Source organism: Calliphora vicina, chromosome 1 (genome assembly GCF_958450345.1).
Source record: "Calliphora vicina chromosome 1, idCalVici1.1, whole genome shotgun sequence".
Lineage (NCBI taxonomy): Eukaryota > Metazoa > Arthropoda > Insecta > Diptera > Calliphoridae > Calliphora > Calliphora vicina.
Genome location: NC_088780.1, coordinates 168,747,092 through 168,763,251, shown reverse-complemented (window position 1 = coordinate 168,763,251; position 16,160 = coordinate 168,747,092). Strand labels below are relative to the sequence as shown.

Sequence of the window (16,160 nt, the reverse complement as noted above, 5' to 3'; positions counted from 1 at the left end):
GGTGAAGGGTATATAAGATTCGGCACGGCCGAATATAGCACCCTTACTTGTTTTTTTAAATGTTCACTAAACTTGCACACATTACATCAACTTTTTTGGTATAGCGTGCTTAAATAACAACTACAAGAACTTATAAATAGTAAAGAAAAATACCTCCCAACACAAGTTGTAAAAAAATGCATTAAATATAAATAGTAGTGATTTGACAAAGATTTTCACAATTTATGCAGTTTTAAATCGAAAATATTTAATTACTTGCCCAAAGGCTGCAGTTTTTATTTTTATGTTGTTTTTTTATTTATGACCCTTGATTTGTGCGTTGATTTTCGTTAAATGTTCTTGCTATAAAATGAGTTTTCTCTAAAATATTTGGGATGGCTGTGAAATGACCCAATTCCCTGCTTTTAACAAAATAACATTATTTTATTATAAAAGAAGGCAAAATAATTTATTTATTTATATGTAACTTATGTTTGTACGTGTGTACTTGCATTTAGCCAGTTGTTACTAACATATCCAGTTGGTCTGGCTGTCATTTGAAAACTGAAAAAAAAACAATTTGAATTTCATTGTTGTTGGCTTCTGAGGGCCTTTGCAGCGCGTGGGTATTAAACGGATTTGAGTATGTTGCATTTCATGTAAACACTGCAACATGATTTATTTCTTAAAACACACTGACAGACAGACAGACAGACGGACGGACAGACTCATATGAATCTATGTATCGGTGGGCCAAACACCAGCAACAACAAATCAATTGAGTTGAGATTGTTACTTGCGAGTCGAGTACGTTTTAAAAATTCATTTAAATCATTTTAGTTTGATCTCAAGTATTTTTGTATGCCATGATGGTATTTATGCCATCAATGATTTCTGCACTAAACTCTTTGGTATGATTAAAAATTGCTCCATTCTTTCTTCAGGCAAACACTCACTCACGGGCTTTTAACTTAGTCCGCCTTGGCGTCGTCACCTTGTCTGTTGGTTGTGGTCGTCGTTGTCGTCAATTTCCGCTTTTCTATCATTTTTTTTTTCGTATGAATGAAAAGCTGTATATGCTCGAGTATGTATTTTTGTTGCTATTGTTTTCCAAAACAATATTTTCTTTTAAAACGCAATTGCAATGTTACTAGTTTGTGGCATTATTATTTAGGTTAAATTTTTGTTATTGTTTTGCCCTGTACACTACAATGTGGGAAGGGGAATTGTAGGTTTGGTAGTTGGTAATACACAGAAACCAGCAAAAACTTGGTAGCGAACATTGCATTACTATTTAACATATTGTTACGTTTTAACCTTTTCAAAACGTTGGTTTATTTCCTTGAAATAAACCGGATACTTTTGATTGCAAATAAAAGCCGTTTAGTAGTTTAAAAATTGTAACAACCCCTTTGTTATTTAAAATGTACAACAACCACAGAATTAAATAGCCACTCAATGTTTTTTATACACGTTTATAAATTCGCAGAAATACATACACACTGTATAATGTACATGAATTCACTTAAAAAAATACAGCACACTTTAAGGCTCTCAGTTGATGTTTATTCGAATAGCGTCTCTGATAAACTCACTCACGACTGCAACCTCTGTACTCTATATTGTTCTTTAACTGTCAAAGCTCGTACATACGAAGCCTAGAGCTTTCGAATACACACGCCATCTCTGGTGAACTTTCTACAATGTTCTTTAACTGTCAAAACTCGAATATTTGAATTCGAATATACGAGTTGCAGCAAACATTCAGCGTTGCCATACTTACGATCAATGATCAACTTAAAGCTTTTATTCAATGTTAATAATACTCACAGATATGTATGATACAGTTTGAGAGACACTGCTATTTGAAAGCAACTCTAAATCAGCCGTCAAAATCGTTATATTTGAATTCAAGTACAATTTCGTAACAATTAGGCATTACAAAGTAGATATGTAATGCCTAATAAATTGTGTCAGCATTACTTGGAAGTTATGAATTAAAAATAGGCTATATTTGACAGAAAGCACCAACAAGTGGAAAGAGGGACTCAACAGAATGTAATCAATGAGATAAGTAATATTACTTTTATAGAATGTTATAATTTAGATACGATTATACCATTTCTTCTTAATTTATTATATTGATGTAGGGTATTGTGTACAGTCAACAATGTTTTATTTTTTATTTCAGCTTAAAGTTGTTGCTTTGTACGGTGATGACGAGGTAATTTTGTATCAAAATAGTTTCCCTTTTCACAACTTTTATAGAGTCGATCTTTAAGGAATTGAAATTGTGTGCTGTCCATAATACTCGTACGAGTACAAATACTTAGTACAATATATATTTAACAAATAACCATGTATTTATTTAAGTTTGTAGCTGCACAAGTTTCTTTTTCATTTCGTTTGAGATTGAAAGTTCTTTTTGTTTGTCTGTAAAGAAAAACTGTATTTAAACCTTTTACCATTGTTTAGTTCATAATTTATGATGGGAATTATTTGTTGAATGAATTTCTTTCACTTTTTATTTCCTTTTAAATGCTGAATGTTTTTGTTAAATGTTTTTCCTCCCCTACCTAACTATTATAATTACAATAGTTTTGACACAGTTTTCGATTTTTTATTGCTTTTTTAACTATGAAAGGTAAAATTATACATATATTCTAGTCTAAATTTTAAAAACTGCTATATTTTAAAAACTTATTAACAAAAATGTTAAAATATTTGGTGACTTAAAATTACTTAAAAATGCAGGATTTATAACAGATGGCGTATCTTTTGAACCCGATTTTTGTTCTGTATCTGTCATTTATTCCCACTTAGTTATTGAACATTATAGTGTAAACAACAACTGAACATTTGCAACAACAGATGAACATTTGCCATTTATGGATCGATTTTCTTATACCCCAGCAGTTCAGCAAGTAGTAAATGTATTCCTTATTGACAGTAATTAACACTAATGTCCTATCACTTGGCTGACTCCAATTTATATATATTTTTTGGTAATTTGACAAGTATGTTCTCTGCGTAGTCCACAATTGTTTACTTTATACATCCCAGGTAATCTAGCATGAAGACAATTGGCACTTAAGTGTCTCCAAGTAATCTAGAGTGTACTTGTACAAATTGTATTGATATAATTCTCATAAAGTTTATTTTTATTTTAGCTTAAGTATACTGATATCCCATGTAACATAGCGTGAAGTCAATAGTCACTTTAGTATCTCTTAGTAACCTAAAGTGCAGTCACTTTAAACTTTTATTTTATACTAGCTGACCCGGTGCGCTTCGCCACCCCAATTAGAAGAAAGAAATAGTACTATCAAGTCTCACTTTGTGAATCTAATTGTAAATGTCTAATTTCATATTTCTGGGTCCATTATTATAGAAAATGCAAAATGTGTTCCTAATTTTAAATTTTTAGGTTTATTATTATAAAATATTCAAAAAGTAATATTGCAATAAGGAAATAGTACCATAACCCGTCAAGTTTGAATTGTAGATTTGTATATCATTTCCTATATTATCAACTAATTTTGTTTCTATAATACTTAATATTTAATAAATTATCACATATAAGCTTAATTTCATGGCTTTAGGTTCATTGGTGAAGAAATTACAAAAAGTACCATTTGAATAAAGAAAAAGTACCAAAAAGTCTCCCCCTAGAATTCTAACTCACTTAGGACTAGGGATGCCAAACGGGACTGGGTTTTACAAATCCCGGGATTCGGGATTTTAGAAATGTAAATCCCGGGATCCCGGGATTTTTCGGGACCCCGGGATTTTTCGGGATCCCGGGATTTTTCGGGATTTCGGGATTTTTCGGGACTTCGGGATTTTAGTTAAACGTCAAAAACATCAAATTCAACAATAAAAACTATTATATCATTAATATATTTAAGTAAAAACATAACAAATCAAAAACTAATGCGTTAAATTAAAATAAAATGGTCCATGATTTCCCCTAGCTCCATACAATTGTCCCCCGGAGTACTGTTTGAGCAGTCATAAATATCTTGATTATGCGGCAATCCTTATAAAATTTTGCACAAAATAAGTTGTAAATACTCTAAAATTATACTGTAAAGTACTGCGGAAATCGGGTTACATTTGCCCCTAGTCCCCTTTAGAAAATAACTTGAACATAAATTTCGTAAAAGTGTAAATTGTGTAAAAGCCTGTTAATGCAAGGGAGACGTGCTGCTCTCCGATTCAAATGAAAAAATCTGTCTGCGTTTGGATTTGAAGCGAGATTAGTATTATAAAAAATATGGTGAAATTTAGCTTTCTAAGTATTTTGGGTGCTTCAAAAATCTTCCTAAAATACCAAAAATCTCATAATATTTCGGGATTTGTTAATCCCGAAAAATCCCGGGATTCTTTTTCACAAATCCCGGGATTCGGGAAATCCCGATCCCGAAAAATCCCGTGATTTTCGGGATCGGGATTTCGGGATTGGCATCCCTACTTAGGACCATGTATGCTTAATTTCATGTTTTTAAGTTCATTGCTATAGAAAATTAAAAAAAAGTACCATTAGAATAAACAAAAAGTACCATGAGGTATCCGCTTGAATTTTCAATCACTTAGGACCATATACGCTTAACTTCATATTTCTATGTCCATTATTACAGAAAATTCAAAAAGTACCATTAGAATATAGAAAAAGTACCAAAAAGCAGTCACTTGTAGATTCCCACTCACTCCGGTCCATATAAGCTTAATTTCATGTTTTTAGGTTCATTTGTGAAGAAATTGCAAAAAGTACCATTCGAATAAAGAAAAAGTACCAAAAAATCTCCCCCTAGAATTCTCACTCACTTAGGACCATATATGCTTAATTTCATGTCTATAAGTCCATTGTTATAGAAAATTCAAAAAAGTACCATTAGAATATAGAAAAAGTACCAAAAGGCCCACACTTGTGGTTTCCCACTCACTCGGTTACATATAAGCTTTATTTCATGTTTCTATGTGCATTGGTGAAGAAATTACAAAAAGTAGCAATCGAATAAAGAAAAAGTACCAAAAAGTCTACCCCTAGAATTCTCACTCACACAGAGAAAACAGATTCGTGATAGCAACCGAATTTTTTGCCAATCGAATGATTCGGTTGCACACATAGAATTTGTCAGTTGATAAAGAAGAATTTCAGTTGAGGCAACCAAACTTTAGTTATCCCTTCCAAAATACTGTAGCCATAACTGTAAAATTCGGTCACTAAGATAGAACCATTCGATTGGCAACAAATTCGGTTGCTAGCACGAATCTGTTTTCTCTGTGTATATGCTTAATTTCATGTTTCTAAGTTCATTGTTATAGAAAATTCAAAAAAGTACCATTAGAGGAACAAAAAAGTACCTATAGTTCAGTTCACACATTTTGGTACCTAAATATTATCCCCTATTCCTAACACTAACTTCACTCAGATACATATCAGCTAACTTTAATGTCGATAACTGAAATAATTTAAAATGTTAAAAAAGTACGATTAGGAGAAAAGTACCAATTTCCTTTTCTTCTTTGAACAATCCGCAAGTTTGAAATTTAAAAATATTCCATTTTGCCAAAATTGTTTATGCTACAGGATGTCTCAAAATATTAAAATCTGTGTTAATGTGCCCAAGAATAAATATGTTTTAAAAAAAGTACCAAACTGTTTATCCGGATTTGGCCCAATATACACCTTGGTACTCGAGTTCCAAATAACACCCTGTTAGTTAATTTTTGTATGAATCCAGGAACCAACGTTAAAAAATGATCAAAATTGGCTTAATAATTTCAAATATAATGTATTTTCCCGATTTTATCCCCTTTTTGGTACCTTTTTAATCCCCATTGAGGTGGTACAATTTTATTCAAATAAATTTCTGTAACGTGGTGGGAGCTCAAAATAAAATATTCGTATGTCTATGTCAAATTATAGAAAAACATATTTTATGAAAAAGTACCAAAAATAAACACAATTTTTATCCCTTAAGGTTTCGAATTTCCAAAAAGTACCAAACTGTCAGCTTATTTTTTGAATGGAGTAACATGCAATTTTAAGTTTTTTTGTATCTTTATTAGTTTTTAAGATATAAAAAAGGGTAAAAACGCGAATTTACGCGTTTTTACCCTTTTTTACCCCCTAAACGTTCGAATTTCCAAAAATCCCTTCTTATCGGATCGTTTTGGGGAGTGAGGAACCCACAGTTAAAATTTCATGATTCTAGCTTCAGTCGTTTGGGCTGTGCGATGATGAATCAGTCAGTGAGTCAGTAATGTTACTTTTAAACAGATTTGTGTGGCCTACAATATTTATAAATAGTGAAGTGGCTTCCTTGGACTCTAATCGAACGATATATATGTATATATCTAAACGCCACCGTTTTTTTAATGAACTTTAACAAATCATTATAAATAACAATAATATTAACAAGTAATTGCCACGAATTTCAATACATTTCATCATGTGTTTATGGAAAATGATTGATTATCTTTCATTCTTATTTATTTCTGAAATCGAAATGAATACATAATCGATTTTAACCCAAAAACAATAAACACAAATTTCACTTTCTTTTGATAAATTGCCACAAAAACAAAATGAAAAAAAAGTCCATTACACTCGTTCGTATTTACTTTTGTTTTCATTTGAATAATTTTAAAATGATGTTTCTGAAATTGGATGTTTGTTTTCTTTAACATTTATTTATTTACCTTTAGACACACTTCCTCGCTGATCATGCTTTATTAGGCTCTCCACTGCCACTGCCTCCCTCACTTGTTGCTTTTGTTGCTGGCATGATCACACAACAATGGCCAAATGAACTCGTATGTATGAAGTCTGTCTACAGCTGAGATGGATTCGATCATATTTTTATTGTTTTTGAAAATTACTAAACGTACGTGTAGTTGGATCTGTTACTCACGTACTGTGAGTTTAGATTGAAAGATGAAATTGAAAATTACTTCAATTATTTTTCCATTGAACTTTCTAATACGGGTTGATTGTGGAGAAAGAAATTTGGTTTGAAGTTTGTGTAGGTCGGAATGATGAATGAAGGTGGCAATCATGCTGAGTTGCAAAAATTATTTTATGTGTTTTTGATTGTTTGTTATGATGATGTTGTTTTTTTTTTTTAAAAAAAGGTTTTATTACAATATTGATCTATTTACATTTAAGATTTATTGAAGATTATTATATTTATAAGGTTTAATTTGATCGGTTATCGGACATGTTTTTTTTCGAATTTCGGGAAGTACGGGTTACTTAGAGTGACAATTGCATAATTCTAAAGTGCTTCGTGCTGAATATCTGAATAGTCGATCGCATTCGCCCATGGTGGCTATTGTCAATGTATTCCTTACTGACATTAATTGTCAATGTCCTATCACTTGTCTGACTCCAATTAAAAATTCTGTGTAGTGCAGAGATAAGACAATTGGTTACTTTATACAACCAAGGTAATCTAGCGTGAAGACAATTGTCACTTAAGTGTCTCCAAGTAATCTAGAGTGTAGTCACTTTATACGTTTTGGTAGTAATTCGTAAAAACTGGTTTTATACAAATTGTGTTCATATAATTCGCATAAAGTTTATTTTTATTTTTGCTTAAGTACACTAACATGTGATATAACTTATCGTGTAGTCAATTGTCACTTTAGTGTCTCTTAGTAACCTAAAGTGAAGTCACTTTAAACGTTTATTTTGTATTGCACTTAAGAGAGCTATCGGAGAAAGTTTTGTTTACAAGCAATCGTTTATTGGAATGCTATAAGTGCCGACCACTGCTTTATAGAACAAAGGCAAATAATCGAAATTTTTAAAGCAAAAATCGAGATTCTGCAGTTTAAGGAAAATCTGATAAAGACACTCTTGTAATATAATAGTTGTTCCCATTAGACAAATGATGCCTAGACAACACCATAAAAAGAATAATTTTTTTTTTTTAAATATCTGTCAAGTAAACAAGCGTTATAAGGTCAATGTCATTCTTATACATACTTTCATACATATTCCAATACTGAAAACCAATCGGAAGATTTAAACAATAATCTATATTGTCTGTTATTTATTCACATACAAAAATATGTATGTCATAATGTAATATATTTTAAACGATTACACATCACCCGAATTTTAAAAATTTTGGAGTTTTATTGAAACGCTAAGTAAAACTGTAAATAGTCTCAGACTGATTTTGTTGCTACTGGTTTCCCCAAAATAATGATTCACTAAAACTCACTTTCTTGATTTATTTTAGTGGGAGTGAACATTTGTTGTTTTCATCTTTATTATTTATATTTTCAACAGTGAAATTATTTAAAATTTAATCATCTGAACAATTAAATTCAAGGGAATTTTCAATTTCTTATTATTATTATTATATATCGTGTTCATTCCTAAATTGCTATTTACTTCTATGGCTATCATTGCCATTTTATTGATTTATTTGTTATTTTTTAATTCCTAAAATTTCCCTTTAATCAGTGTTGCATCAAGTGAGGGCAAGTAAACTCACGACATTGTTGTTAAAAAGGTTTTTTATTAACAAATTGGCGAAATGATAAATTGTATTGTTATGAAGTGTTAATATTTTTTAAGTACCAATTCTTGAGGCTGGTAATTTTGTATGAAATATTGTTTCTTGGGTATTTAATTATTGGTTATTGGTTAAAACAAAAACTAAACAAATTATCTAATTATTTTGTGGCAATTAAATCGAAGATTCGTACTACTCATTCACGAAACGAAGAGTTACATGATATTTATCTTATAAATAAATAGCTACTTTTATTCTGATTAATTATAAACATTTTACAAGAAATTATTTTGTTTACACTACATCATCACACATTGGGATGTATAAAATGCAACAATTTTATATTTATAATTTTAGAAATTGTACCAATTAAATTCTCTGCAGTCAGCCTCATTTTACAAAAATGTATTGTCTTAAATGATATTAATTGGACTCCTGGCTTGAACACACCATAATATTGCCATCGCCAAACTTGACTGTTGATATGTTTACTTACTGAATAAGTAAAACTAAGAAATTCCAAAAAACCAGCATCAGTGAAAATTTTTTCTGTTTTAAATAAACATTTGTTTGCTATTGTTTTGCAAATTCAAATAACTTATTTATTCAATAGCTTTTTTCTTTTTCTTCACTGTAAACAATTTTTTGTTTTTTCAATTAAAATTTTCCGAAATTTGTTGTTTGAATTTACAAATTGTTTGATAGGTCACAATTCGAACAACATTTTTTCTGATTTTGTAAATTTCTTTAATCACAAAGTTAATTCTTTCTGTGTAGGAAGTACTCTATATATTTAGTAAAATTTTAACTTATTTTTTTACATTTCAATTCAAAATTTCCTCAAAGCAAATGTATCAGGTATAAGGTATCAAAGGTATCAAAATACTGTATAAGGTATCAAAATACTGTAAACAATTTTTTGTTTTTTCAATTAAATTTTTCCGAAATTTGTTGTTTGAATTTACAAATTGTTTGATAGGTCACAATTCGAACAAAATTTTTTCTGATTTTGTAAATTTCTTTACTGAATCACAAAGTTAATTCTTTCTGTGTAGGAAGTACTCTTTATATTTAGTAAAATTTTAACTTATTTTTTACATTTAAATTCAAAATTTCCTCAAAGCAAATCTTCTTCAATCTGTGATTACTACTACTGCTACTTTAAGGTATGAATACTGCAATATCCGTTTGAAATTAACTAAAAAGTACAGCATATACTTTAGGCGCAATAAGAAAATGTCGATAACGGTGTGCATAATAAAATGTCGATAATTTGTTGATGTATTAGCTAAACAAAAGTTGTGGTTTCTAAATGCGGTTAATTTTTGTTTCGAATGTATAGATTTGTGTAATTAATTAGTAATTATAAAAATTTGATTTGCAACAGCCTTATAAAAGACACAGCGGAATATAAAGACTTAACACAAACGAAATTGGTACCGTTTTTATAACCACCTTTGATTTTGTCATTCCGTTTGTAACACATTAACATATTTGTCGCAGAAAAAATAATAGAAACGATTGCATTTTTTTTAAATTTTGTAAGTATATTAGTCAAGTTTAGTTTTGTAAAACAAAATTTATATGCAGTTTTGTTTATCAGGCATACAACATAACGTCCACTTAATAAAACAATAGTGTATAATTTTTTTGCCATTTCGAAAAATTTGAAATATAATCATTCCTATTTTCATTTATATTTTAATATATTATATGACTAAAATATAGAGTCAATATTTTTACTGGAAAAATAATAGAAACGCGTGAAGGATTACATTTTTAGAGGTACATCTTTATATTTTTTGTTAGAAAATTATTTTATTTTAATATTTTGTTGTTCTACATTTGTTTTTTACAACTTCATTGTATCTGCGACTCATGGAAGCAACCAATTTTTTAGCAAACGTCCTTGTCAATGGAAAACCACTCTTCCTGTATTTTTTCCCACAATTCGTCCTTATTTTTCGGGCTGAAACCCTCCAGCTTCCTCTTGAGCACTCCCCATAGGTGTTCTATTGGGTTAAAGTCCGGTGACTGCGAAGGCCTTTACATTAGAGGTACTTTGTTGACAGCAAACCAGTATTTTGCCAATTTTTAAGAGTGCTTCTGATAACTTTCCTGCTGAAACTCCCATCTCAAGGGCATCTCTTCCTCAGCAAAAGGCAGCATTATGCTTTGCAATAAATTTACGTAGTCCGGGGCTCATATTTTGTTCTTAATCCAATACATTGGACCGACACCAGAAAAGGAGAAACAACCACATGTCATGATGGATCCACCACTGTGTTTTACGTCTTCTTGGTGTATTTTTGATCATATGACTTATTGTCTGGGAGCCTAACATAATGTTTCCCATCGGATCCAAACAAATGTATCTTTGTTTCGTCTGATCACAGCCCTAGAATTCTGTAAAACACGGCGGTGGATCCATCATGATATAGGGGCGTTTCTCTTCTTGATATCTTACATACATGATTCGCATACATCAATATATCCTCTATAGACAAGGTTCGGTTGCTATTTAAAATCTATATAAGGAAAAAACCAGGACAACCTCAATTTTTTACCTATTTTTTATCCATCTGGATTAGTAAGTCATTAATATAGACAATATGGATATCTAATGATAGATATTTCAAAGACCTTTTCAATGAGTCCAAATCGGGAAAAATATTTTTTAACAAAAATTTTTTTTTTTAAGCAAAAATAATTTTTGTCACAAAATTTTCAATAATGAATGTATTTTTTAAAAAATTTAAAAATAAATTTTGAAAATTTTTAAAAAAAAGTTTTTACTATAAAATCTTTTTCAATAAATTGAATAAAAATGTTGGAAATTTTTTTGTTTTAATTTTGTTTACCTCAAAAAATATTTAAAATTTTTATTTTAAAGTATAATTTGATGAAGTGTATATAAAATTCTTCATTGCCTTGCTTGTTTTTTGTTAAAGTTGTGTAAAATTGATTGACAATTTGTCAACTTTATCCCACAATTGGAGATAAGTAATATGCCCTATTTTCACATGTCACGGGACTATTGAGTATAAAACAATTGACACAAATTACCCATTGGCTTCAAAATTATTATTGTGTTTTCCTTATTTCTTTGCCGAAAAGTTGACAGACTTAAAAATACTCCTAAGTTTAATCACATACATGCATATTAACAATTTTTAAATACATGTCTTTAATTTGAGAGTCAATGTAAATAAAAACAAAAATAAAACTTTCCATCGTCAATGTAATGGAAATTTTCCATTTATAGTGGAAGTGTAAAAACCTCATTTAACTGTAAATGAAGATACAACTCTTCAGAATGTCGTAGTCAATCACTGATTAAAGAAGATTCTTTTGAGTTGTGGTACAGATTAATGTATCATTTAATGATTAGCGATGCATGACTGAAATAAAATTATCACTTTAAGTACTATTTGTTTACAAAAAGAAGAACAAACAAAAAATATAAACATTGAAACCAAACATGCCACCAAATAATTTCAAATCAATTGAACTGTCAACGTCAAATACTAAATCAACCAGCAAGCAGTGTCTATTATCGCGGTTAATAATATTCTTGTGTGAATAAAACTCGAAAGTAAATAAACAAATAAAATCAAATCAATATTAAGAATATTTTTATGTCTATACTACATAAATATTGCTTTAAACGTACAACAAACAACTGCACTGATGCGAAAATGCAGGAGGTAGTTTTCAGTCAGATAACCTCTCTCTGCCTACAAGATAATTTGAAAACAATTCGAAGAGCATATAAAAACCTTGACAGCTGCTGCAAATACGATCAGTTGCAATTGTGAGCCAATCAATCAACCACAGCAATGAAAGTATTTTTTGTGATTTTAGTTTTAACAGTAGCGGTAAGTACAATGCAAAACATATACATAACTTGCAGCAATGTTGTTCTAATTTTTACTGTATTTCTGACAGGCCTTGGCCGATCATCATGAGGGCCACGATGCCCATGATCATGATCATCATGTCCACCATGAAAGTCATGACTATGTTGTCAAACATCACGATGATTTGGTGAAATTCCGTGATGAATGCAGCTCCAAGTTGAAGATCTCCCCTGAACTAATGGAAAAGTACAAATCCTGGGAATATCCCGATAATGAAACTACACACTGTTACATGAAATGTATCTTTGAACACTTTGGCTTCTTTGATGAACACAAGGGTTTCGATGTCCACAAAATCCACCACCAGCTGGTAGGCGAACATGGCACGGTCGATCACAACGATGAAACTCACCATAAAATCGAGCACTGTGCCGACAAGAATACTCAAGGCAGTGATGCCTGCACCTGGGCCTATCGCGGTGGCATGTGTTTCATTCGTTCCAATTTGCAATTGGTCAAGGGTAGCGTACACAAACATTAATTGCACTCAAATGAATTGAAAAGAAAAAAAATAAATATTTAACTTGTTGTGTATGAGAAAACCATAAATGTTGAGTTTATTTTGTTGTTATTTTATTTTTGTAAACATTGTTGATGTAGTCGTTAATCCATGCGCCTATGCGTCCATTGGCAAAACAGCCATAGGCTTCATTGGCCCATCTATCAAGGTTGGAGGTTTGTTTGTGGGACCTGTTGCAATAGCCAATCACCACCACGATTTCTATAGGTTGGTTGTATTTCTTTAGCAGTTTTATTATACGTTTTGCCTGGAAGCCGTCTTCATCTGTCCATAATCCCAATTCCTTTGCAAAACATCGGATATCACCGGAATCCTTGTCGTAGTTTTCTTGTAGATTAAGAAAAGATTCGTTGGAGATTTGACAGGTTTCCACTGACGTTTGTATATCCGTGGCAGTGGGCATATTCCACAGCTCACCTTTTACGCATGTTAACTAAGAAATAATTGAGATATTTTATCAGTTTAATTTAAATAATTTCATCTTCTCACCATTAACAAAAGTAAGGCACAGTATTTAGTAAACATTTTTCAAAATTTTTGTTTAATTATTTGAGGAGCTGCAGACAGTTAATAATAGTGTAATGTTACGTGTTCGACAGTCGATTTACAATTAAAAACTGTTTATAATTTTATTTTCTAACGTTTTATATTTTGAATACAAAAATAATACGTTTTGTTATTTAATTGCGGCTATTTATTGCTGTTTTTTTATTATTATGTATTTCGTTTGCTGTTGTTTATTTAATAAATTTACTAGAAAAGCGGTAACAGAATGCGTATGAGCACAATTAAATTTAGCAATTAAATTAGAAATTTTAAAATGCTACAATACTTTTTATACAAATTTAAAGTTAGACTCATACTCGTGTGTATTTATACAATTTTTATTCTAACAATATCTCTGTGTGTATCTTATAATTGTTAAGTTAGGTCACTTGACAACCTTCATAAGATCGTTCTAAGTATTTTGTAAGTTTATTATTCTTACAGTTGTGCAAAATAAAATAGCAGTACATATATAATTTCTGATATTCATACAATAATTTTCTGATATAGGTTAAAGGGTTATATTATGAACCGATCTTCACAAAAATTGGTAGAAAGATTTAGGTTCATATAAATCTTGTTTATGTTTAATTTTATCACTACACAGAGAAAACAGATTCGTGATAGCAACATAATTTGTTGCCAATCGTATGATTCGGTTGCACTCATCGAATTTTTCAGTTCTATCAACCGAAAGTCAGTTGATAAAGAAGAATTTCGGTTGAAGCAACCAAACTTTTGTTACCCTTTCCAAAATTTTGTACTGTAAAATTCGGACACTAAGGTAGAATCATTCGATTGACAACAAATTCGGTTGCTATCAGGAATCAATTTTCTGTGTGTTTATTAATTACACTGTGCACGAAATTGACACTTTGACACCCAGTGGTTAAAACTAATTCTAGTACGTTGAATTCAGTGTTTTTTAGGTTAGCTTGTATTTTCGAGTTATACCGTTATTTCGAAAATGGAGGAGGTTGCACAACATATATTCGCGTAACTCAAAAACGGTTTAGTTTATTGAATAAACTGAAAAAAGCGAAATTCCATAATAAAATTACCTTTAAGAAAGACTAAACATATTGTTACGAAATTGTACTTGAATTCAAATATAACGATTTTAAGGGCTGATTTAAAAGTAGCATAATGCTTTCAAATAACAGTGCTGTAATAGCAAACTGTAACATATCTGTGGGCATTATTAAATAAAAGCTTTCAGTTGACCATTGATCGTAAGTTGGCAACGCTGTATTCGAATTCGAATATTATGTTAAAGAACATTGTAGAAATAGAGCTTTGTAGATGGTTATGCAGTGTTATAAATAGTGGCAGAGGTTGCAGTCTTGAGTGAGTTTATCAGAGACGCTTTTCGAATAAACATCAACTGAGTGCCTTAAAGTGTGTTGTGTTTTTTAAGTAAATTCGTGTACATAAATTGTGTCTGTATTTCTGAGAATTTATAAACGAGTATAAAAACATTGAGTGGCTATTTAATTCTGTTGTTGTATATTTTAAAGAAATAAAGAGTTGTTACAATTTTCAAACTACTAAACGGCTTTTATTTGCAATCAAAAGTATCCGGTTTATTTAAAGGAAATAAACCAGCGTTTTGAAAAGGTTAAAACGTAACAAATATTTTTTATCTTTGCAGTCGTTTTAGGAATATAAATTTTTTTGGCCAAAAAAATAATTTTTTGGCAAAACTTCGAAATTTTTGTTTTTTAAAACGGCATGTAAAATTGATAAATCAAATATCAAAACAAAAGATAAATCAAATATCCCTAATAACATTTTTTCCCATATTTTTACAAAAAGTCTTCTATAAATTTTTTAATTCTTAAAAATTGTATACATTTTTGAAAAGAAGACACAATTTCCTATACATTGATACATTAATACATAACATATATATCTTATCTTTTCCACTAATCAAATTTATGGATTCAAAATCAATAACAAACAGAAAATTTACAGAATATAGCTATTTTGTAAAAACGGCACTGCATTGCCGACTCTTGCAGTACTAAACATAGAAGAACACTGCACGATGTAGCTAATTACTACGAGTATGTATGTATTTATCTTTTGTGAACAAAATTAAAAGTTAAAAGGTTATTCGGGAATAGAAAATTAGTATTTTAGTAAAATAGTTTTAATTTGATAAATTCACTGAAATTTATTGTTGGGGGATAAGCTAGTTCCTATGCGCATTTCACTGGTTGCTTAGGCCAGATCATCAGGAAACCTTTTCCCAAAAAAACACTAGAGTGAATGAGAATTACAGACATTCAAGCTTTATTTGTAAAAATATCAAAGCCGTAAAAATATAAACCGTAATTTATCTTTTCTTACATTTCCTTGTTGAAAAATTTTAATCATTGTTTTATTTGGAAGTTCGTGTGAAAAAAATAAGAGCTTATATGCATTTTCCTATTTTTAATGCCTTTTAAAAAACCAAAAATTTTGAAATTTTTCTAAAAAAAAATTTGTTTTCCCAAAAAAAAATTATATCTCTAAAACGACTGTGATGATTAAAAACGTGTTAAGCCTTACTTAAAGGTAATTTTATTGCGGAATTTCGATTTATTCAGTTTATTCCACAAACTAAACCGTTTCTGAGTTACGCGAATATATGTTGATCAACCTCTTCCATTTTCGAAA

At 30.3% G+C, this 16,160-nt stretch overlaps 2 protein-coding genes across 2 annotated transcripts; one reads left to right on the top strand and one right to left on the bottom strand.

Annotated features, from left to right (window-relative positions):
* Positions 1 to 12,236: 12,236 nt before the first annotated feature.
* On the top strand, positions 12,237 to 12,982 carry Obp99b (Odorant-binding protein 99b). Its single transcript, XM_065498119.1, has 2 exons — positions 12,237 to 12,391; positions 12,462 to 12,982. The coding sequence occupies exons 1-2, from the start codon at positions 12,353 to 12,355 to the stop codon at positions 12,912 to 12,914; spliced, it is 492 nt and encodes a 163-aa protein (XP_065354191.1). The 5' UTR covers positions 12,237 to 12,352; the 3' UTR covers positions 12,915 to 12,982.
* Obp99d (Odorant-binding protein 99d) lies at positions 12,713 to 13,749 on the bottom strand. Its single transcript, XM_065498120.1, has 2 exons — positions 13,443 to 13,749; positions 12,713 to 13,386 (listed from the first exon to the last, which is right to left on the bottom strand). The coding sequence occupies exons 1-2, from the start codon at positions 13,476 to 13,478 to the stop codon at positions 12,991 to 12,993; spliced, it is 432 nt and encodes a 143-aa protein (XP_065354192.1). The 5' UTR covers positions 13,479 to 13,749; the 3' UTR covers positions 12,713 to 12,990.
* Positions 13,750 to 16,160: the final 2,411 nt, after the last annotated feature.